Raw genomic sequence first — 24,916 nt, 5'->3', positions numbered from 1 at the left:
AAAATTTATGCCTAGATTCCTTCTTTGCCTGCCTGCACTCACTTGTCAGCACATCTGTTGGAGCCTACTTCTGCAGGATTCCGGCTTATACAGAAGACCAGCTGAAACAACTAGCCTTGTGGGACTGAGCGACTCCTAGACTCTTGGACTTCCCATTCACAGCTGCCTGTTGTTAGGTTAGTTGTCCTATAGTACCAGGGAAGGCTTGAATCCCCAAAGCACAGACAGGAGACGAATCTTATGCAACTTACAGCAGGGTCTTTATTCTGTTCGAGCTAGCTCCAATGCACTACTGTCACACAGGACAGTTTTGGTGGTGGGGGAGCCTTGAATATCTCTTGGGGCAAGGTTTTATAGTCAACAGCAAGGGGCTGAGGGGTGAGTGTGCAAGCATCTACTTGGAAAGCTACTGTGGCCTTTAACATAATTGGCTGGTGTTGGAAATCATATCATAAACCTAACTTCTGCTTCCCTCTTCATTGGTGGTCATTAGGCAGGGGGTGGGCTCATAAGCTGGAGGTATAGGTTTGTTGGGGGAATAACCTGGAGACGCTGGTCTTATTGGGGATCATCCTAGAGACTGGAGCTACGTTCAGGTTTTGTTGGGGGCAACTTGGAAACTAATGCTAGGTACCCGCCTGTTAGTTTTCCTGAGTTCAAACTTAGGTCTCTAAAATGGAGACTTAAAATATTTGGCCACTTAGGACTACAGACTGTAAGCCATTCCAATAAATCCCCTTGATATAGAGAGACATTGCATAAGTTCCATGACTCTAGAGAACCCTGGCTAATACACATACCCAGCTGATATAATGGCACACCCTCAGAAGGCAAGAGACTGGTGCTTTGGATGAAGGTGACCCCTAAGCTCAAGTTCAGGTGCTTGGTCCCACATTGGTGGAAATGTTTGGGAAGGGTTATGTAGTCTGGCTATGATGGCCATTTTGGGTTTTCAATTTGACTAAATCTGTAATTAACTAAAACCCAAGCTGTCTGGCACACCACTAAGGGATTTTTTTTTTTTTATTAGATCGTTTGAGGTGGGAAAAGCCACCTCTAATCTGGGCCACACTTTTTTTTTTTAATCCAACCCAGAACCCAAACCTGGTAATGGTGCCACATACAATTAGGAATCATTCCACTTAAATTGATTTACCCAGATAATCCCTCACAGGTGTACCTTGCCTCCTGGGTGACAATATTAATCTTCAGGTCCCTTAAATCCCCCTACTGCTCAAACACCTTCCATGGCTCCCTGTGGGTCACATGAGGCATGTAATCTGGATGTTTGGTGGGGCTCAGACAACGTGACAAGAGTTTTTTTTTATTCCTGGAAATGGCGCAGGTGGATGGGCGGAGCGGTCCCACGCAAGCTCTGGGGTCACTGTGCGCCTGCGCTGAGCGGCTCCACCTTCAACCACAGCCCTCCCTCTGCGCGCAGGATCAGTTCTGGCTTCCTGCGGGGCTCCTTGTCATCCGGCAGAACGCGGAAGCGCAGCAGAGTCAGCGCCAAGGCCACTTTGATCTCGCTCATCGCGAAAGTCTGTCCTATGCAGTTCCTGCAGGAGGGCGGGGTGGGGACTCTGACTGTGCCCTAGACCTGGCCCGAGGCTGAGGTATCTGGGACCACACATGGGTGTAGACATCCTCAGAGCCTGGCCCAGGGCGGGATTCGGAGCACAGAAAAGGACTCTTCACCTTCTCCTCCATGGTTTCCCAACTGCGCAAGGAGGCGGGAAGGAGACGCTAACTTCCAAATACCCCAACTCCCATTGTCCTCACTGTCAACCCTAGGCCCCTCCACCTCGCTCCTTGCCTTACCTGGGCCCAGCCGAGAAGGGAATAAAAGCCAGGGGTGACCTGCCCTTGTCGTTGTCTGCATCAAAGCGGAAGGGGTCGTAGACCTGCAGGAGACATGGCAGGTGAGGACCAGTTGACCGCGTAGCCAGGAGCAGAGTCTTCAGTGTGCATTGGAAGGTCAGAGTTGATATATCTACCTCCTGGGATGTAGCGAGGAGTAGCTGGAAACCCTGGATTCCATCCCAGCACCACCTTATAAGTGATGGCTGCAAACCTTGCTGCAAACCTGTCATCCCATCAGGAGGCAGGAGGATCAAGGGCTCAGGGTCAAATCCGTATAAGGACTTACAGGCTAGCCTGGGATACCTGACACCCTACTTCATAAAGCCCATCGCTGGGGCTGGGGAGGTAGCTAAGTTGAAAGAGCAAGTATCTAGCAGGCACAACGCCCCGGATCCCATCCCCAGCACCACAAAAACCAGGTGTCATCCCAGGACTGAGGAGGCAGAAGCAGGAGGATCAGAAGTTTATGGTTATCCTTGGTTACAGGTTAACCTGAAGCCAGCCTGAGCTACATGAAACCTTATCCAACAAACAGCCAAGAAGACCACCCTCTTGAGAACCCCAGCCCACAACATAGAATTAAGAGGGACAGCACCTCCGGGTCTGGCCACACAGCTGGATTGTGATGTGTCCCGAAAATACTTATTCGGCAGATGACACCTGTGGGGGAAATGAAACAAGGAAGACAGACTGCTGCGACCTGGATCCACGTCTACCCAGAGCCCTCCTCCCTGAAGCTGTGGGCACCTTTAGGGATGACCCGGCCATCTGGGAGCGTAATGTCCTGAGTGCAGCAGCGGGAGATCGCAGTGACCGGAGGATGCAGCCGTAGGCTCTCCTTAACGCACATGGTGAGGAAGGGCAGCTGGGCCAGGTCGTCCCTGAAGAAAAACCAACTCAGAGTTCAACCAGATCAAAAATGAGAGCGCTTCAGAGAACGTCAGCTCCTCTGTGACCCAGGAAAACCTTTGTCTCCGTTGTAAGTGCTAGGATGGGTGAAGTGCTTGGGAACTGGAAACGCACAGGCTGGCTAGATGGGCCGAGAGCAACGCGGCGGCCAGTAAGTCTGAAGACAAGTTCAGTCTCCAAGAGCGATTAATTAAATAGCTGATTAATTAATGCAGTAAAAACAAAAACAGAATCCCAACAATGGAAAGATAGAGACAGGAAGAATTATGAGTTCTAGCCCAGCCTTTGGCATACAATGACATTCTTATCAGGAAAACCATTATTAACTAACAGTCTGTTAGCTTACTGATTAATTAGTTTAATTGTGTCATTCTTAGTGATTAACTTATAATTAATCAAAAACTTTTTAAATCAGACAATTAAGAGTACCAAAGAACAGTTAGCCAGGTGGCTTTAAAATCTTTTCCTGAGAGAACAAAAATGTAATGCCAAGGGTATTTAACAAATGGGCAAGACAGCTGACATAGTGTTTAAGAGGACCTGAGTTCAATTCCCAGCACTAGAGGCAGCTCACAACTGCCCCTTACACTCCAACTCCAGAGGCTGTGACTCACTCTTCCGGCCTCTGCAGACACTGCACTCACATGCAAATACCAACACACATACACATATATAATTTTAAAATAAAAATAATTTTTAATTTAACAAGCTGCATAAAAATTATTCATTCTGAAAAAAAAAAGAGAGAAAAACCAAAATACAAATCGGTATAAAGAAGATAACTAGATCTAAAGCTTTGTCATCATTGCACTAGAGACACTAGAAATGCAAGTCAAGGTGGGGACAAGGAAGGAAGGACCGCAGCTTGTGGTGTAAGGGCGAATGTGCTGTTTCAGCAGAGAGAGGCACTGCAGGTGGCTGTTTTGGTTTTGGTTTGTGTCTTAGTTAGGGTTTTACTGCGGTGAAGAGACACCATGACCAAGGCAACTCTTATAAGGTCAAGGTTTCACTGGGGCTGCTTTCAGCTTCAGAGGTTCAGTCTACCTTCATTATGGCAGAGCATGGCAGTGTCCAGGCACCGCGGGACAGGAGGAGCCGGGAGTTCTACCTCTTGTTCTGAAGGCAGCCAGGAGGAAAATGGCTTCCAGAAAGGGTCTTAAAGCCCATGCCCACAGTGACACACTTCCTCCAACAAGGCGACACCTCCTAAGAGTGCCACTCCCTAGGCCAAGCATATTCAAACTACCACAGTTTGTTTAGTTTTGGTTTTGGCTCTAGCCCATGGCCTTGTACATTCTAGGTGTGTGGTCTACCACCTAGTCACACACACAGCCCCAGGCAGAATCCATGGACATTAACAACCAATGAGACAATGATGCAGCTGAAATCTGTCTTCTTTTGGTATGCTGCGATTATTTAAAATGTTAGGACCTGATGCCGCTAAATCTGCAGCTGAGAAACTCCAGAGCACACCATTCCCTCCTGTGCCCAGCACCACATCTGCCTAGGGCTGCATGGTTGCTAGCTTTCTGTTTCTTTGTTTATGTATCCCTCGGTGATGATTTGCAGATGTCCAACCCAGGAAGTGGCACTATTAGAAGGTGTGGCCCTGTTGGAGTTGTATCACTGTGGGTGTGGGCTTTAAGACCCTCACCCTAGCTGCCTGGAAGCCAGTATTCTACTAGCAACTTTCAGATGAAGATGTAGAACACTCAGCCCCTCCTGTACCATGCCTGTCTTGATGATAATGGATTGAACTTCTAAACATGTAAGCCATCCCCAATTAAATGTTGTCCTTATAAGAGTTGTCTTGGTCATGGTATCTCTTCACAGTCAGAGACCCCCCAACTCAATGTTTTTAGACCTCTAAACAACTAGCCCAGCACAGAGTAACTTGTTTTTCTGCTTTCAGCTTGAGAAAGATAGCCCACCCTGTTCTAGTTCCAATGTTTAACTATACCATGCCCCAAGGACGTTTGCTCCAGATAATCTCTAATCTTCCTGACTTCCTCATTCTGTACTTCCCCATTCCGTGCATGTTTTGTCCTCCACCCCTTGCCTTGTGAATTGTGTCCTCCAACCCCTGTCTTGTGATTTTTCCCCTTTAAATATCCCTGACTTCAGTTGCACAGGGTCCTCTGTCTTCTACCCCTGCGCAGTGTATGGCTGTGGAACCCAGAATTCTGGAATAAAGAAATCCTCATGCTATTGCATCAAGACCGTTTCTCTCGAGTGATTTAGGTGTCGCCTTCCGAGGTGTGGGGTGCTGGGGCACCCTCAGTTTTTGGAGTCTTACAACAGCAGTAAAACCCTTTAAATCACCCCCTAAGAATGTCTTTTTGTTTGATTTGGTTTTTTACGTTTTAAATTGTGTATGTGTGCCTGTGTGTGAGTGTATGGATGTGTACACACATTTTTGTGCAGGTACCCAAGGAAGTAGGTAGCACTGAATCATCTGGAGCTAGAGTTACAGCCAATTGTGAGCAATTCAACATGCGTTCTGGGAACTACAGTAGGGTGCTCTGCAAGAGCACTATGCATTCTTAAGCACAGAGCCATTTTACATTTTTGTTTTTTGTGTTTTGAGATGGACAGGGTCTTGCTATGCTACACAAACTTATCTTCAACTCTTGCTTCAAAGGATCCTTTTGCCTCAACTTCTCCAGTGAAGGACTAAAGGTGCTCGCCAAGACACACAGCTCACCTGATTCTAAGGAACTCCAATAAACTAAGTTAAAGAGTTTCTGGAAGACTAAAGACTTGTACAGTTAGGTCAATATGAAAATGAAAGATTAAGGAGAACCTTGAAGAAGCCTACAAGGATCTTTATGACATACACAGCTGACCTGCCTCTTCTTTGCTCAAACACTTCCCTTGGCTCCCAATTACCCTGAAGTCAAAATCAAAGTCACTAACATGGGTTTTCCAGTCAATTGCCACGAGCCTCAGCTGCTGCCATCTTGATTCATCACAGCCCCACCACAGGAACTTGAGTGCACACACATGCATGCACACACACATGTACAAGCACACACACATGTACAAGCACACATGCACATTCCCACATGGGTACACACATGTGCATATACATGTATGCATGCTTGCACACACACACACACACACACACACACACACACACGTGCACATGCACACCTTCCTGTCTCCCATTCTCTCGTTTCCTCTTCTCCCTCTCCACCTCCATCTCTCAAAGCCTTTGTGCCCTGTGCAAATGCAGACCTGCTCTTCTCTCCTCTCCTCTGCCATCTTTTCTCTTCGCTAAAGAAAAGCCAGGAAAGGGGCTCAGAAGCACTCTAGCACCTGACTCACCACTCAATCTCCTCAGGTTCACGGTCCCTCAGGAGCTCCCTCACCTCCTGCCGGCAGCGCTCCTGGTATTCTGGGTGCCTCGCCAGGTTGTACAGGATCCAGGAAAGCGCACTGGCTGTGGTGTCGTGGCCTGGAAGGCAGACCAGCTGCTGGAGTCTCCAGGCTGCTTCAACAGCACCAAGTGGACAGCACCAAGGTGGTCGCACCACCCCCACCCCCAGAAGGACACAGAAGGGGAAAAGTGGAAGGATCCAGGGTCCACAGCATTGTGGCCAGGATGCCTAGACCTCTGCCATCTCTGTAACAGTTCACAGGAGCACTCACTCACCTCCAAACATGAAGGTGTTGGCCTCTGCTCGGATGTCCTCATCAGACAGAGCCTTTCCATGCTCATCCTGAAGACAAGGCAAGACACCAGATGTCACCAGTTGTAAGGGCTCCTGCATCTAACCCAAGACAGTCTCTGAAGACCCCTGATTCTTCCGGACACCGACGCCCACTACACCCCTGCACCTGTATTCATCCCCAGAGTCCACACGCCAGTGACATCACCCCTGGCTGCTAACCTCCTGTCCTGACCCTGGTTGGAGGAACCAGCAACCCACCAGTGTCCTTTATCCCTGTGCTACAAGCGTCTGGAGACATGAGTGGGAATCTGGGATACAGGAGTTGAACAGGGGTTGCCTTTGAAGTCAGAAGCAAAACATTACTCAAAAGAGTATGCTCCTGTGTGTATCCAGGAAAGACCAGTGAGAGGGTTCTGTGCATAAAGGCTCTTGCCACCAAGCCTAAAAACTTGAGCTTAATCCCTGGGATCTACATAGAAGGAGAAAATCTATTCCCTCAAGTTGTCCTCTGACCCTGCTATGTGTGCTATGGTGCAAGCACCCACAAACATAGACACCATAATTAATTAGTTAATTAATTAATTAATTAATGTGGTTTTTAAACACTAATAAAACCGAAACCTAAGAACATTCTCTCCCAGGTACCATTTGGCTTGCATGCCGTTAAGTGGCACTAAGGACACCAAGTTCATACTTCATAGTATAGTTTCCTCTCTCCCTTCCTTCTCCCTCAATCCTGCAGCCATTCCCTACTCCCTCCCTACTTACAGGGAAGACGATACAGATGTGATCAGCATCTGAGCCTTTCTGCTTGAAAACAGATGGTGTTTGCCAGCGCCAGGAAAATGGCTCTCAAGTACACTGAGGACCCGAGTTCAGATCCCTAGCTCCCACATAAAAGCCAGACATAGTCGCCTCTGCCTGTGAACCTGGTGGACAGGTGGACATAAGTGGATTCCTGGAGCTCATTAGCTAGCCAATGTAGATGATCTGTGAGCTCCAGGTTCAGTGACAGACCGTGCCTCAAAAAAACTGGTGAGATAGCCCAGCAGGAAGTCAGTCACCACCAAGACAGAGACTAAGTTAGATACCAGGGACTCACATAGTAGAAAGAAAAAAACAGCTCCTTCAAGTGTTCTCTGACCTGTGAGCACACACACATGCACACACACACTCTGCCAACCAACCAATCAAATAAAATGTAATCGAAAGGCTATTGAAAGGCAGAAAGGCTGGTTCAGTTCCCAGTACCCAGTTACTGACTCAAACTCCAGTAACAGGAGAAGCTGGAGCCATCTTCTGACTTACGTGCATACAGACAAAACATTCAGAGCATAAAATGAATAAATCTAAAGCCAATTTTTAAAGCAAGATGGAAAACAGCCAGGGAAGGAAGACAGCCAGGGCCAACCTCTGTTCTCTGTATGAGCATGTACACATGAGCACAGACCCTCCTACACATACATGCACACTTTTAAAAAACTGCTACATACACAGCTGAAAGTATTGCATTGCCCACTAAGGGAACCTCGGGATGGGGGTGGGAGGTTCTGCCATCGTCCTGGCTGCTGCTCTGCCCCTGGGCACTGAGGCTGCTGTTCACAGCGCCATAGGAAGATGTACATACTGCACAGTGACACTAACTTCTAAAACCCAAAGTTCTCCAGAGCTTCAGCTATGGAAGTTCCTGTATTATCATTGCTAAAGCCAGGGATGCATTCTGTCCCCCCACACCCCGTCCTCAAATACCTTCCATGGCTGCCCACTGCCCAAGATCCACCTCTTTTCTTTCCCTCAATTCTTTTTTTTTTCTTTTTTGAAAGGGTCTCATGTAACTCTGACTGATATCAAACTCATTCTGTAGCCAGCGATGGCCATGAACCTCTGATCCCTTGCCCCAGCATATGAATGCTGGGATGACAAGCAGGAGCCACCAGGTCCTGTTTACAAAGTGCTGGGCCTTGTGCACGCTAAGTGAGCACTGTGTCTTCTGAGTCCTATCCTCAGCCCCAGAAGAGTGGAGATCCGCTCTCACTGTATCCTTGTTTGCGCAAGACTGTCCCCGGCTGTGCTGAGAAATGCCACTCACCCACCACGACTGGGTCCAGGGACCTGGGGTGATTACTAGTGTCTGGGCCTGACAAATGGGGATGGGGAAGTTGGTGTGGTTGGTATTCAGGGCCTCCATCCTGCTCTCTGTGAAGGGTATGTGCAAAGTTGGAATGTTAAAACAGTCTCCCTGGCTTAGAGCCCCTCCTCGTCTGAGTTGGCTCAAAGGATATAGATACCAATGTAGAGTTCCAGACACCTTAGCTTGCCAGGTGATGAAGGGTTTGGGGCCAGGTTCCAATGAGTGGAGCCTACAGAGGGTCTAGGACCTAGTCAGGGCAGAGTGTGCTGGGCTTCACCATGTCACATTGTCACCCCAGCCCCAGTGCCCCGACCCCAGCCCGGCCCCCAACCCCAGTGCCCTGACCCCAGTCCACCCCACAGCCCCAGTGCCCCGCTCCCAGCCCGCCCCCAACCCCAGTGCCCTGACCCCAGTCCACCCCACAGCCCCAGTGCCCCGCCCCCAGCCCGGACCCCAGTCCCAGTGCCCCGCCCCCAGCCTGGCCCCCAGCCCCAGTGCCCTGACCCCCTTTCAGAGCCCACCTTGCTCAGCAGCAGCACATCAATAAAGTCCAAAGTCTTGGCCTTGGCCTTGGCCTTGAGGACATCCTCACCACCACCCTGATCAGGGAGAGTGCGGCGCCGCTCCCGGATGACCGCATCAGTGAAGTCGTGCACTAGACGGCAGGCCTTCCGGAAGCGCATCCCGTCACGGGTGAGATGATAAAGCAGGTCCACATGCAGAAGCAGGTTCTGGTGCCTTCTGGCCACTAAGGCACTAAGTTCTAAGATGGCAGCGATGTATTCACTGGGCTTCCTGGAGGGTGTGAGAAGAGCAGAGGTGATACTTGAACATATGTGGTGAGCTACCACAGGCGTGCTGGGAACTGAACCTGGGTCCTGCACAAGAGCAGCAAGTGCTCTTTAACCACTGAGCAGTCTCTCCTTCACCCACAATTTATTACTTTCTTTGTTCTGTTACTATAAAACTTCATCAAATTGTTGTCACGATCTTGTCATGGAGGTTGGGGAGACCTGAACCTGTTTGCAGACTATGATCATTTTGCCTCATTTGGCCTCACAGAGGTGAACTTCATTGGGTTCACACTTTGGTCTGACCTGAGCGCCCGCCTTTGGGGAAGAGGTTTTTGGTTGAATCTTGCAGGGAAAAAGCCAGTTCATCAGCCACAGGGAAGAGCTCTCCGGTCTCCAGTCGTTTATTGCATTTCTTTGAGGTACCTCCTCCATGCCACAGGGTGCAGTGTAGATACCAGGCTCCTCCCCTTCCTCCTCCACCCAGTATCCAAACTGTCCCACCTCCTTCCTCAAACTCTGTATCCATAGTGCACAATTATCTTCCAACAGTCCTGAGGCTCAGTTCTGTCCCCCCGAGTTCCTACATTTAGTGGGAACTCATTTGTGCCTTTAGAACAAATCTACAGAGCCCAGCTCAGACCCTGCCCATCTCCTGTCCACAGAGTTCTGTGTGTGTTCAGTCAGCCTTGGGAGCCTTGTGGGAAGAAGGTAGGTCATTGAAGAGAACATTGGGATTCTGGCTGTTTCTTATCTCTCTTTAAGAATCTTTCTCTTGGGCATCTGCTGTATACAAGGACGGGTCTCATCACTATACCATCACTCACTCTTGTGTTCCATCTACTTATAACCATCTCCACCCCAGCACACTCTCTTGTCCCCCTCACATGCCTGCTAATTCAGTTCTTCCCAACTCTTCTTTCCATTTCTATGTCTATAACTATTAATTATTATTACTGGTGACTCCACGAATTTAATGAGGGTTTATTTACAGGAAATGTGGACACCTTGCCAGTGGCTGCACCACTGATGAAAATGTTTCTCTGTCTCTAGCAACAATTAACTGCCTTATACGCAACACAACTGGAAAATCTGGAGGAAATGGACAATTTCCTAGACAAATACCAAATATCAAAATTAAATCATGACCAAATAGATCATCTAAACAGTCCCATAACCCCTAAAGAAATAGAAGGGGTCATAGAAAGTCTTCCAACCAAAAAAAAGCACAGGACCAGAGGGTTTTAGTGCAGAATTCTATCAGACCTTCAAAGAAGACCTAACACCAATATTCTTCAAACCATTCCACAAAATAGAAACAGAAGGAACACTACTCAACTCGTTCTACAAAGCCACAATTACGCTGATTTCAAAACCACACAAAGATCCAACAAAGAAGGAGAACTACAGGCTAATATCCCTTATGAATATCGATGCAAAAATACTCAATAAAATCCTTGCTAATCGAATCCAAGAACACATCAAAATGATCATTCACCATGATCAAGTAGGCTTCATCACCGGGATGCAGGGATGGTTCAATATAAGGAAATTCATCAATGCTATCCACTACATAAACAAACTCAAAGAAAAAAAAAACACATGGTCATTTCATTGGATGCTGAAAAAGCATTTGACAAAATTCAGCATTCTTTCATGCTAAAAGTCTTGGAAAGAACAGGAATTCAAGGCCCATACCCAAACATAGTAAAAGCAATATACAGCAAACCAGTAGCCAATATCAAACTAAATGGAGAGAAACTTGAAGCAATCCCACTAAAATCAGAGATTAGACAAGGCTGCCCCTTCTCTCCATATCTTTTCAATATAGTACTTGAAGTTCTAGGTAGAGCAATTAGACAACATAAGGAGGTCAAAGGGGTACAAATTGGAAAGGAAGAAGTCAAATTATCACTATTTGCAGATGATATGATAGTATACTTAAGTGACCCCCCCCCAAAAAAAAAAAACTCCACCAGAGAACTCCTACAGCTGATAAGCATCTTCAGCAAAGTGGCAGGTTATAAAATCAACTCAAGCAAATCAGTAGCCTTCTTATACCCAAAGGATAAGCAGGCTGAGAAAGAAATTAGGGAAATGACACCCTTCACAATAGCCACAAACAATATAAAGTATCTGGGGCGACTCTAACCAAACAGGTGAAAGATCTATATGAGAAGAACTTCAGGTCTCTGAAGAAGGAAATCGAAGAAGACCTCAGAAAATGGAAAAATCTGCCATGCTCGTGGATTGGCAGGATTAATATAGTTAAAATGGCAATCTTGCCAAAAGCAATCTACAGAGTCAATGCAATCCCCATCAAAATCCCAACTCAGTTCTTCATAGAGTTAGAAAAAGCAATTCTCAAATTCATCTGGAATAACAAAAAAAAAAACCCCAGGATAGCTAAAATTATTCTCAAAAGTAAAAGAACCTCCAGGGGAATCAGTATCCCAGACCTCAAGCATTACTAGAGAGCAATAGTGTTAAAAACTGCATGGTACTGGTACAGTGACAGGCAGGTAGATCAATGGAATAGAATTGAAGACCCAGAAATGAACCCACACACCTATGGTCACTTGATCTTGACAAAGGAGCTGAAAACATCCAGTGGAAAAAAAGATAGCCTTTTCTACAAATGGTGCTGGCTCAACTGGAGGTCAGCATGCAGAAGAATGCGAATTGATCCATTTTATCTCCTTGTACTAAGCTCAACTCCAAGTGGATCAAGGATCTTCACATAAAACCAGACACACTGAAACTAATAGAAAAGAAACTGGGGAAGACCCTTGAGGACATGGGCACAGGGGAAAAGTTCCTGAACAGAACTCCAATAGCTTATGCTCTAAGATCAAGAACTGTCAACTGGGACCTCATAAAATTACAAAGTTTCTGTAAGGCAAAGGACACTGTCAAGCAGACAAAATGGCAACCAACAAATTGGGAAAGGATCTTCACCAACCCTACATCCAACAGAGGGCTACTATCCAATACATACAAAGAACTCAAGAAGCTAGAAGCCAGAGAGCCAAATAACACCATTAAAAAATGGGTTACAGAGCTAAACAAAGAAATTTCACCTGAAGAACTTCAAATGGCTGAGAAGCACCTTAAAAAATGTTCAGCATCATTAATCGTTAGGGAAATGCAAATCAAAACAACCCTGAGATTTCATCTTACACCAGTCAGAATGGCTAAGATTAAAAACTCAGGAGACAGCAGGTGTTGGTGAGGATGTGGAGAAAGAGGAACACTCCCCCACTGCTGGTGGGAATGCAAGTTGGTACAACCACTCTGGAAATCAGTCTGGCAGTTCCTTAGAAAACTGGGCATAACACTTCCGGAGGACCCTGCAATACTACTCCTGGGCATAGTCCTAGAGGATTCCCCAGCATGCAATAAGGACACATGCTCCACTATGTTCATAGCAGCCCTATTTATAATAGCCAGAAGATGGAAAGAACCCAGGTATCCCTCAATGGAGGAATGGATACAGAAAATGTAGTATATTTACACAATGGAATACTACTCAGCAATTAAAAACAATGAATTCATGAAATTCTTAGGCAAATGGTTAGATCTGGAAAATATCATCCTAAGTGAGGTAACCCAATCACAAAAGAACACATGTGGAATGCAGTCACTGATAAGTGGATATTAGCTCAGAAGCTCTGAGTACCCAAGACACAATCCCCATAACAAATGACTCCCAAGAAGAAGAAGGAGAGGTCCCTGGTCCTGGAAAGGCTTGATCTAGCATTGTAGGGGAGGAGTACCAGGACAGAGAAGTAGGAGGGGGTTGATCTGAGAATGGGCAGAGGGAAGAGGGCTTATGGGACTTTTGGAGAGGGGAGAAACCGGGAAAGGGAAAATCATTTGGAATGTAAACAAAGAATATAGAAAATAAAAAAATTAAAAAAAAAACAATTAACTGCCTTATCATATAGCAATTTCCTCTGAACTGAAGTGTTCCATCCTGGAGCAAGATTCATGGAAGACTCAGGAAGCAAACAACTCTCAAACCTCAGGAAATCCCTGAAATTCACCAGAATCACAAGGTCCCTCCTTCTCCAGAGTTGTATAAATGGTAAGGACTGTCTAAGTTGTAGAGCTGTAGTTAGGGAGTTTCAGCTTTGTGAACTGTCACCCATGCTGGGGTGATACAGCTGTCATTTCTGCTCCTTCAGAAATGGGTGAACCCCAATAAAACTGATTGGTTCGCCAAGTTGGGCTTTGGCAGTGACCATACTTTCTTTGGCCTATCACGGGTTTATTACTTGGGGTTTCTTTACCTCTCCCCAGGAATAGTGTCACACGGCATGCCTACAGAGCTTAGGTACTGTAGCCCCAGGTGGGCACTAATGAGCTCCTCCCCCATATCTCCACTTTCAAGCCCCTCTTCTCCACGCTCCAACTTTGAGGTACGGCCTCATCACAGGAGGCAGATGATTAACTGAAGCCTGTGAGACAAACCATTCTTCTCTTGATGTTGACTGTCTCAGATATATTGTTATCGTAAGAGAGATCTGACTGTTATAAACCCAAACAAACACCTTCAGTGAAATCTCGTAATGAAGTTCACATCCCTTGGCCTAGCTTTCCAGGTCTTTGTCTCCCGAGCCACCATCTCCCTCATCCGCAAGCTGCTGCTCCACTGTTTAGTGCAGACAGCATCCCCGTGCTGTCATCTGACCCGCTGCACCTCCTGGAAGGACCACTCGCTCGCTTCCCCAGGGTCCTTAGATGCTGGTTCTGAGCCACCTCCTCCAGGAAAGCCCTTCTCCTCTCTCTAGGCCTCCCTCCCTTGTGTCTATGGACCAGGTTCCCAGGCTACGACAAGTACTCACTCCTGGCAATTGCTGTCAAAGCTGAAAACACACTTCTGCAGACTGTCCAGGGTCATGAGGCTGATGTGTTCAAGCATGTCCAAACGGGCACTGCCCTTGGAGGCCAGGTGCTGCCACTTGGCCTGGCCAGAGAAGGGGACAGAAACAAGGCTTAGTCTTGATGCTCAGAGACTCTTCCCAACCATAGTCACCAGAAAGGAGCCTTGAAACAGTCTCTGATTTGATCTTATTTGCTGTGTGCCAAACCAGCACAGAACCAGCACTCCACCATCTCTAGATTGCTTCTTTAGCTTGTGGACTTGAACAAGCTTCCTGATGGGTCAAACCTTTAGATTCACTCTTGCTGGGCAGAAATACCCTCTATTTCACAAGCTTGTGAAAGTGAAAGCAGACAGTGATTATTACAGAGTCATCATGTGAGACCATGCTTGATGCTCTCACAAGGTGTTCAGTCATTGTGACCTTCCCTGTTATAAATTTATTCAAAAACATCCCTGGTTACTGGTGAGACAACTTGGTCAGAAAAGTACTGACCGTCCAATCATGAGGATCTGAGTTCAATTCCTAGAACCCACGGGTTTTTTGTTGTTGTGTGTTTGTTTTTAAGTAGAATGATGACAAGGATTTGTAATTCTAGCCCCAGAGGTGGGCACAGAAGGAGGGTCCCTAGGTCTCAAAGGCTAGCTAGCTTAGCTAAATTGATAAGTTTCAGGCAATGAGAGACTCTGTGTCAAAAAAGCACAGTGGATGGTGATTAAGGAAGGACACCCAAAATTAACCCCTGATCTCCACATGTATGCACACACATGCACACACACACACACACATACACACACACTTGCGGTGTGTGAGAGGTGGTTGCTCCTGGCCATGAGAACCCTTTCTAGGAATACCAATACTTTGCTATCCTATTGCTCCTTACTTAGGTCATTTCTCAGCTGTGTTTGCAGAGGATAGACAACTCAGAGAGCAGAAGGTGGCTCGGGAGACTAACTGTATCGGGAAGGTCAGGACTTGAGGAGCTCTGCCTCAATGAGTAAGACCAAGAAAGATGAGAGAGAGATGGAAGATTCCCAACATCACACTTGGGCCTCCCCACACATACTTGTGAGCATAGATACACACATGCACATATGTCACACATACATGTGAAGAGAAGGAAAAGGTGTAAACCTTTAGTGACTTCTGCCTTCTCTCATTCTAGTGGAACCCTGCGTCATGGGAACAACCCCAGATGCCTGCTGTAGGGAAAGAGCTGTAGGGACAAAAGTTCAAGAGTCCCTTCTGGAGTCACTCCAAAAACTTTGAAAGAATTGTTTATTTATGTGTGAACATCTGTGTCTGTGTCTGTGTGCATGGATGCAGTGCTTACGGGGGTCAGAAGAGGGCATCAGATCTCTCAGAGCTGAGGCCACAGGAGGTTGTAAGCTACCTGATATGATTAGAAGCCAACTCAGGTCCTGAGGCTACTCTAAGTCAGCTTGGCGTTGAACAAGTCCTCAACATGAAAGATCTGAGCCAGGCGTTCCTCCTGCCCCTCTGACGGCCATATGCCATGACTACCATGAAAAACAGTCCCCTGGCCTACGTCACTGCCAGCACCTTCAGCCCTCACTGCTTCCAACCAAGGAGTTTAGAATGATTTACTCCTCATCCGTATTTCCTATGAAGTCTTCACCATGACTGTTCAGTTTTCAGGGTGACCATGTGGGAATAACTCCTTCTAAGTGGCCACTGTGTATGGGAACCTGAGTCTGTGATATCATCACAGGCACAAAGGAGAGATTTTTAAACCCATTTTGCAGTTGTGAAACTGAGAGTTGGAGAGAATTGACAATGACTCACACAAACTGTGATGATTAATGTTGATTATCAACCCTCATGCGAGGGATTATCCGGTTACCCTCTGGGCATGCCTGTGAAGGGTTATCTAAATGTGATGGCTAGTTTTGACGGTGAATGTGTCCCAACTTAGAATCACCTGAGAGTCTCTCCGAGAGTTTTCTAAATCAGGTTGGCCTGTGGACATGCGGATGGGGAATTGCCTTAACTGTTAAGTGAGGCAGGGAAGCCCATCCTACTGTGAGTGGCGCTCTGCAGAGTGAGCACAGATACATGTGTTTGTTCACTCTACTCTTGACACATTCAGTTCCCGCTTCGACTTCCTTGTAATGACAGACTTGAGCCAGACAAGCTCATCCTCCCCTAAGCTGCTCTTTGTCAGGGAATTTATCACAGCAGCAGACATTGAACCAGGACTAAAGAACTAACTGCAGTGATCTATCCTAAAAGGATGCCTCATCCCTGGGCTGGGATCCTCAGCTGAAGGAAAGGAAGAAAGTGAACCAAGCACCAGCATTCGCCCCTCTCTGCCTCCTGAGCCCGTGGGAGCAGCTGCCTCCCACGTCTGACACTGTGTCTCCCCAAACAGATGTACTTCAACTGTGAGAAGCTGAGCCCTTCCTCCCTGAAGCTGCTTCTCTCGGGGTATTTTATCACAGCCTCTATCTGAACGAGGGCTGGAGACCAGGTCTGTTACAGCCCATTCATCCCCCAGACTCCAGCTGGGGACTTGGGTCCCAGAGACTCACGTGCATGATGTTGGTGCTGTCATTAAAAATCTTCACATAGGGCTTCAGGATGTTGAAATGGAAGGCAGGCGTCAGCATGCGACGGTGGCGGCTCCACTTGTCACCAGCACTCACCAAGAGGCCGTCCCCTGATGGAATAGCAGGGCAGTAGCAAGGACAGCATCGTCCCCACACTCCAAGGGCGTTCCCAGCCTCTTACTTGTTGGCACTCACCCAGCCATGGCTTCAGGAAACGGTAGAAGACTGTGTCCTTGGGGGCAACTAGAGCTGGGAAGAACAAGGGCTATCAGGAGCCATGGCAGGAGGGAGGGCACGGGAGAGGTGGGCCTCAGCCTGGTGTCTGTACACTCCCTCCAAGTCCACATGGTAGGTTTGGGGGCAAGAACAGAGGGAGACAAGAGGGGCCAAATAACAGAAGATAGAGAGAAGGCTCAGCCTGACATATAACACACACTGAAGCACACCTTCACATGGCTACTACATGGTCTAACCTGTTTACCCTGCTGAGCACAGCATCACACTCTGCAGACCTTTAGAGAGACCCAATGTACCTGTCCACCCCAGCATGATCTGACATCGCCTAACACAGTCATATGACACAGATACGCATAGGCTAACATGACTGAAACACACATGACCTGACCTAACTGTGACACAGATGGCTAAACACACCCAACTGACAGATCTCAGATGTGATTTGAAAGTCCATTTCTTGGCCAGGCATGGGGCATGCCTTTAATCCCAGTACTCTGGAGAGAAAGGCAGGTGGATTTCGGTGCGCTTTAGGCTGGCCTGGTCTGCTTAATAAATCCTAAGCTATCCAGAGCTACACTGTGAAGATAAAACATAGTGTGTAGGAAACTATAGTTTTAGAGGGGAAAATTGTTCATGTGGGGCCAGGAAAATGGCTTGGTGGTAAAGTGCTTGCACCACGCCGCAGAACTTGAGTCTGGTCTTGGACATACAGAGTGGGAAAAGAGCACTGACTCCTGCAAGTTGTCCTCGGGCCCCGCCTTCCTCTATAGCACACACATGCACACAATAAATAAAAGTAAAAATAATAAAAATATTAAAATTAACTTCCCTCATATAACCTAAACAGATTTTAACACTACTCAGATTTTTCCCAAATAGGGCCTCAATCATATCTCAGAAAGTCCTTTGTCCCAGACTTCAGACACTCCAAACAGGGTCTAGACACAGCCAGGAGAAAAAGACTATTTCTAACTATACCTCAGATAAGAGCCAGTCAAAACCCAACATGTCCCAATTGTTTATGGCCCCACAGAGAACCATTGATATATAAGCCAAGGTGGGAACCAGACCCAGCCAGATAACAACACACACCAGAAAAATAGAGGCTACTCAGAAAACATCACGTGGCATGCTCCAAACAGGAGCCATGTGGCCAAGGATGACTCAGATGAGTCTAGATGAGGCACAGCAGGGACATTTCTACCACAGCCCTCCTGTGGTAGACTGCACTTGAGGGTCAGGGGTGTGCAGGCTGGGACCAGCATGGTGTCTACCTGGAGCCAAAACCACAGGCTTGATGAAGGCAGGGTGGAACACGCGGATGACAGGGTGCCACGGCCCCACCCACCAGCAGCACACATCCCTGAAGGTTCGCACGAGGCTCTGGATGTACAGGAGTCCTTCCTCTGAGCTCTGGATCTGAAGAAGAGGATATGGTGGTTGCCTGTCTGGGCTGGCAGAGAGAACAAGTAGGGTAGAAAGCCACAGGGAGTTCCAGGAATTCCATTCAGGGCTTCATCCACAGTGCTGAGCCCTGCCTGTCCCCACACCCCCAGCAACACCCCCCACAAACACACACACACATATCTCAGTACTGAGACAGAAGACACACCTTCACTTTGGCTCCTAAACACTATATATTTTTTTCCTTTCATCTTACTATCTTATTTTGTTGTGTGTGCATGCTTGTGTGTGTGCATGCACATGTGCATATGATCATGTGTGTGAGCACAGAGGCAAGAGTTCAACCTCAGGTATCCTCAGATGCCATCCAATTTGTTTTTTAAAAATTTTTTTTTTTACATTTTCTTTATTTTGTGGCAGGTCATGTTCTGTGGTGTTCATTATGGAGGTCAGAGGACAACTTGCAGGGAGGAATTGGTTCTCTCCTTCCACTATGCGTGTCCCAGGAACTGAACTCGGATCACCAAGCTTGAAGGAAAGCACCTTTACTTTACTAGTGAGCCGAGTCATCTCACCAGACCCAACTCAGTATTCTTGTGGAGTCTCTTTTAACTGGGCTGGATTCAGTGATTAAAGCAGACTGCTCAGCCAGCAAGCTCCCGGACCCCAGCTAGTCTGCAGCTCCCCAGTGCTGGGATCACACTTGTGAACCAAGCCCTCCCAGCCTGCTGAACATCATATTAACCTGTTCTCCTCCATCACGGTTTCCATATGGAAGCAGTTTCCCATGATGTACCTGGTTTCCCACATAGCAATCGGCATGTCTGGGACCTGAGCCTGGGACTGTGCACCCCGAGAGTCATAGATACTTAATGCAGACTTTGTCTTGTGAAAGTCACTTACAGTCCTGTCTCATGCGCTCTCTCGAGGAACTGACTCTCTAAGACTCATCATTGTGGGCATGCCTGAAGGGAATGTCTTGGTTGCTAACTGATGTAGAAAGACTCAGTCTTTGGGATCAGTGCCATTTCATGCTGATCCCTTGTTCTAAGCTTTCTTCCTCTTCCTCTTCCTCTTCCTCCTCTTCCTCTTTTCTTCTTCTCCTCCTCCTCCTCCTCCTTCTCCTCCTCCTCCGCCTTCTTCTTCGTTTCTTGAGACAAGGTTTCTCAGTGTAGCCCTGGCTGTCCTGGACTACATTTGTAGACCAGTCTGGCCTCAAACTCATAGAAATCTACCTGTTTCAGCTTCCCTTAATCTAGTTTTATTCTAATACTGTGATTTTATTTAAAAAGAAAAAGAAAAAGAAAAGAAAGAAAAAGAAAAGAAAACTACTGTGGTGGTTTTAATATGCTTAGCCCAGGGAATGGCACTATTAGGAGGTGTGGCCTTGTTGAAGTAGGTGTGGCCTTGTTGAAGGAAATATGTCACTATGGAGATGGGCTTTGAGACCCTCCTCCTATATGCCTGAAAACCGTCTGTTCCTGACTTCCTTTGGATGAAGATGTAGAACTCTCAGCTTCTCCAGCACCATGCCTGCCTGGAAGCTGCCATGCTTCCTACCTTGATGATAATGGACAAACACCCTAACCAAAGACAACTTTGGGAGAAAAGGGTTTATGTGCCTTCTACTGCCAGGTCACAGTCCATCGCTGGGGAAAGTCATGACGGGAACTTAAGCAGAAACCTAGAGAAAGAAACTGTGAAGGAAAACTGCTCAGTAGCTCACTGGCGTGTTTACTGGCTGGTGTTTATCTACGTTTCTCATGCTGCTCAGGCACACCTGTCTAGAGACAGTACAGCCCTCCATGACCCAGGCTCTCCTCCATGGATTAGCAATCAAGAGAACGCTCCCATAGACACCAGTCATGTTCATAGGCCAGTCTGTAGAGTGTCAAGTTGACAATGAAGATTATTCATGACTCTGTGTGCTCGTACGTGTGTGTGTGTGTGTGTGTGTGTATGCATATGCGTGTGTATGTGCGCACATGAGTGCAGTACATGCAGAAGCCAGGAAAAGGGTGTTGGGACCCTGGAACTGAAGTTGTAGGTGGCTGTGAGTCACCCATGTAGATGCTAGAAAATGAATCAGGTCCTCTGCAGAAGCAGCCAGTGCCGCCAACCATCATGCCATCTCTTCGGAGCCTTGGCCGAACTACAAACTTTTCTGTGTTATTCTGTCCTGCTTTTTTTGTTCCTAGTTCTCAGTGTAAACATATCAGAAGCAGACATCAATACCATGCAACAGCCTGAAAAACCTGTTACCCTAACATTTCTTCTATCAAATAAACTAGTTTACCATGTTTTAAATACGTTCTTGAGGCTGGGGAGTTTGCTCAGTAGTTAAGAGCACATGCTGCTCTTGCAGAGGATCCAAGTTTGAATCCCAGCCCCCCACTTACATGGGGCAGCTGGCAACTCCCTGCAATTACAGCTTCAGATGACGTGGTGCCCTCTTGTAGGCTCTTCTCAAGCACTACACATGCACACATGCACACATGCACACATGCACACATGCACACATGCACACATGCACAGATACAAATATAATAAATCTTTAAACTCAGCCTCCCACAAAGTCTCAAGCAGGAACAAAATGTCCATAGGCTCTGTGCAGTGTGCTACACAGGGGGTGAGGGTGAGAGTTTCCCTGGAATCATGGGAGCCCATAACAGACCACAAGTATGGTTTGGCCAACCAATGCCTTTTCCTAGGGTCACTAACAGGACTTACAAGAAACAGGTATGACTCAAAAGCAGCCGCATCACTGGAAAGTCCACCCCACCACTGGTGATGCCCCCACTGTGACATTGCTGAACAAGTACTACCCTGGAATTCTCTATAAAGCTTGCAGGCAAGTCTACAATACAAATATCTTTCTTTGCATAGTTTGGCTGGTCAGAGGCTCCACCCTAAAAATGGTTACCCCCTTTTTATACTGCTCTGTTACGGTCCTCAAGAATCTTCCAAGTTTCTATTCCTTCTGATTATGTGACCTTTTGTTTACCTCCTAAGGCTCTTGAGCCTCCCTTTCCTTTCTGGACCAAATGTTTCAATTTGGAAGGAATGTTGCCATTTGGAGGAAAATGCCACAAAACAAGTGTTCTGTACTTCAACTATCAGTCTTGTGTCTGAGTCACCTCGGGACCCCCAAGAGAGCTCTAAGAACCGCACACCTGATGCAGAGTCAGACTCGCTGCAACCCTTCCCACTGTGCAGGACAGGAGTGCGACCCTGTGCCCAGGGGTTTTGGCGTTTTTATACAGCATAGTTGTGGGATTCTTTGGGGTTTAGGGTGACAGCAGGAGGTGACAAGGGAAATCATCTTTTAGACACGGTATCATTTGTTCAGGCAATGAGGTGGAATCTGGGAGAGTGAACCCTTCTCATCTGGGAAGTAACTTTATGGTGCTATCAGGAACTAGTGTGTTTTCACAACTTGCCACAGCTGCCTGTGACCCCTGATTCCCCTCCTCTCATGGTCCAAACGTGGGGCCCTTATCCCCCCCCCCCGGGTCCAAACGTGGCCCCCCCCCCAAGGATGTTTAGTCTTTGCTTTTTCCCATGAACAGGTGCCAGCTGCACTGGGAAATGCTTAGCCATTTATCAGTGAGAGTGCCGGCCTAGGCGACATGCCCCTCCCCCCCAAGTAGCAGTTTGTGTATTCTCAAGATAGCATCTGTTGCTCCCTAGGGATGGGGGGCAGGCTCATTAGGGGGTGCCTCTATGAAAACATAGCTAGCAATACTCTGGTACCAGATCAAGTCCTCTCTGAATGGCCAAGGAGGGGAGGGGAGCTCCATGTTTGCTACGGGAAGGAGCAGGGGGGAGGGTAAGTTCTGTGAGAAAGCGCAGAAGCAGGCTGCTGTGCCACGTCATCAGCACAGTACTTTTTCCCATCTAAGACTCATGAGCACAGATGTTACCTCATGGATATAGTCATTACCCCATGGGCACAGTCATTACCTCATAAGCACAGTCGTTACCTCATGAACACAATCATTACCCCATGGACACAGTCATTACCTCATGGGCACAGTCATTACCTCATAAGCACAGACATTATGTCATGAACACAGTCATTACCTTATGGGCACAGTCATTACCTCATGAGCACAGACATTATGTCATGAACACAGTCATTACCTCATGGGCACAGTCATTACCTCATAAGCACAGACATTATGTCATGAACACAGTCATTACCTCATGGGCACAGTCATTACCTCATAAGCACAGACATTATGTCATGAACACAGTCATTACCTCATGGGCACAGTCATTACCTCATGGGCACAGTCGTTACCTCATGAACACAATCATTACCCCATGGGCACAGTCTTTACCTCATAAGCACAGACATTATGTCATGAACATAGTCATTACCTCATGGGCACAGTCATTACCTCATGGGCACAGTCATTACCTCATGAGCACAGACATTATGTCATGAACACAGTCATTACCTCATGGGCACAGTCATTACCTCATAAGCACAGACATTATGTCATGAACACAGTCATTACCTCATGGGCACAGTCATTACCTCATAAGCACAGACATTATGTCATGAACACAGTCATTACCTCATGGGCACAGTCATTACCTCATGGGCACAGTCGTTACCTCATGAACACAATCATTACCCCATGGGCACAGTCTTTACCTCATAAGCACAGACATTATGTCATGAACATAGTCATTACCTCATGGGCACAGTCATTACCTCATGGGCACAGTCATTACCTCATGGGCACAGTCATTACCTCATGGGCACAGTCATTACCTCATGGGCACAGTCATTACCTCATGGGCACAGTCGTTACCTCATGAACACAATCATTACCCCATGGGCACAGTCTTTACCTCATAAGCACAGACATTATGTCATGAACATAGTCATTACCTCATGGGCACAGTCATTACCTCATGGGCACAGTCATTACCTCATAAGAACAGACAGCCATTATGTCATGAACACAGTCATTACCTCATGGGCACAGTCATTACCTCATGGGCACAGTCATTACCTCATGGGCACAGTCATTACCTCATGGGCACAGTCATTACCTCATGGGCACAGTCATTACCTCATGGGCACAGTCATTACCTCATGGGCACAGTCATTACCTCATGGGCACAGTCGTTACCTCATGAACACAATCATTACCCCATGGGCACAGTCTTTACCTCATAAGCACAGACATTATGTCATGAACATAGTCATTACCTCATGGGCACAGTCATTACCTCATGGGCACAGTCATTACCTCATAAGAACAGACAGCCATTATGTCATGAACACAGTCATTACCTCATGGGCACAGTCATTACCTCATGGGCACAGTCATTACCTCATGGGCACAGTCATTACCTCATGGGCACAGTCGTTACCTCACTAGTGAAGTCAATCATTATCTCATCAGATTCTGAACTTTTGACTTCCTCCATAAGTATCCATTAAGTTGGTTATTTTCATGAACCTGTAAGCAGAGTATCTGAGAGAGCAATTGAAAGAAAGAAAGACTTGCCAGGCGTGGTGGCGCACACCTGTAATCCCAGCACTTGGGAGGCAGAGGCAGGCGGATTTCTGAGTTCAAGGCCAGCCTGGTCTACAAGTGAGTTCCAGGACAGCCAGGGCTACACAGAGAAACCCTGTCTTGGAAAAAAAAAAAAAACCAAATCCAAAACACCAAAAGAGAGAGAAAGAAAGAAAGGAAGAAAGAAAGGAAGGAAGAAAGGAAGGAAGAAAGGAAGGAAGAAAGAAAGGAAGAAAGAAAGGAAGAAAGAAAGGAAGAAAGAAAGGAAGAAAGAAAGGAAGAAAGAAAGGAAGAAAGAAAGGAAGAAAGAAAGGAAGAAAGAAAGGAAGAAAGAAAGGAAGAAAGAAAGGAAGAAAGAAAGGAAGAAAGAAAGGAAGAAAGAAAGGAAGAAAGAAAGGAAGAAAGGAAGGAAGGAAGGAAGGAAGAAAGAAAGGAAGAAAGAAAGAAAGAAAGAAAGAAAGAAAGAAAGAAAGAAAGAAAGAAAGAAAGACTTGTTTTGCTCGGATTTAGAGCATTTAGTCCACAACAGATCCCCATCCACCTGATATTTTGCATGATGCTGAACGCAGCCTATGGCCAGGGGGTTCTTTGCCTCACATGGACAGAAGCAAAAAGAGATTAAAAAAAAAGAAAAGTAGAGGGCAAGATGCCCCAATGATCTGTCCCTAATGGTCTGTGCCTTCCTATACCTGTCTCCTGAAGTTTCCAGGACCTCCAAAATAGTGTCACCAGGAGGACACTCACCACAGGCAGGTTTAGTATATGTTGTTTAATTGTAGAGCAATAATTTTCTCTAAATTGAAACATTTCCTCTAAGAAGTTACAGTATAGGAGTCTGAGAAGGTGGAAAAGGTCGACTTCCAACGCCCTTTCCAGGTTACAGAAGTAGAAAACAACTGCTGAGGTGGATCCTG

The 24,916-nt window shown here is 46.9% G+C and overlaps 1 protein-coding gene and 1 long non-coding RNA gene across 6 annotated transcripts in view; both read right to left on the bottom strand.

Annotated features, from left to right (window-relative positions):
• Positions 1 to 238: 238 nt before the first annotated feature.
• LOC127668611 (cytochrome P450 4F3) overlaps positions 239 to 24,916 on the bottom strand; it is a 28,999-nt gene continuing 4,321 nt past the window's right edge. For both annotated transcript variants that reach the window (XM_052162283.1, XM_052162281.1), the window contains exons 3-13: positions 18,336 to 18,480; positions 17,020 to 17,073; positions 16,807 to 16,934; positions 14,216 to 14,337; positions 9,099 to 9,372; positions 6,428 to 6,494; positions 6,100 to 6,229; positions 2,611 to 2,744; positions 2,459 to 2,523; positions 1,822 to 1,904; positions 239 to 1,559 (exon numbers count right to left, since the gene is read on the bottom strand). In XM_052162283.1, coding sequence (XP_052018243.1) covers positions 1,382 to 1,559; positions 1,822 to 1,904; positions 2,459 to 2,523; positions 2,611 to 2,744; positions 6,100 to 6,229; positions 6,428 to 6,494; positions 9,099 to 9,372; positions 14,216 to 14,337; positions 16,807 to 16,934; positions 17,020 to 17,073; positions 18,336 to 18,480 — 1,380 coding nt within the window. In that variant the 3' untranslated portion in view covers positions 239 to 1,381. The remainder of the gene's footprint in view (positions 1,560 to 1,821; positions 1,905 to 2,458; positions 2,524 to 2,610; positions 2,745 to 6,099; positions 6,230 to 6,427; positions 6,495 to 9,098; positions 9,373 to 14,215; positions 14,338 to 16,806; positions 16,935 to 17,019; positions 17,074 to 18,335; positions 18,481 to 24,916) is intronic.
• On the bottom strand, positions 22,019 to 24,032 carry LOC127668612 (uncharacterized). Of its 4 annotated transcripts, XR_007974127.1 has the most exons (4): positions 23,733 to 24,032; positions 22,949 to 23,512; positions 22,629 to 22,888; positions 22,019 to 22,548 (listed from the first exon to the last, which is right to left on the bottom strand). It is a non-coding gene; the product is annotated as an uncharacterized LOC127668612 (long non-coding RNA). The 4 variants fall into 4 exon arrangements; XR_007974124.1 differs by having other exon boundaries at positions 22,019 to 22,888; XR_007974126.1 differs by having other exon boundaries at positions 22,019 to 22,888; positions 23,009 to 23,512.

This window comes from Apodemus sylvaticus, chromosome 18 (genome assembly GCF_947179515.1).
Source record: "Apodemus sylvaticus chromosome 18, mApoSyl1.1, whole genome shotgun sequence".
NCBI classification, from domain to species: domain Eukaryota; kingdom Metazoa; phylum Chordata; class Mammalia; order Rodentia; family Muridae; genus Apodemus; species Apodemus sylvaticus.
This window is presented reverse-complemented; position numbering and strand designations above follow the sequence as displayed.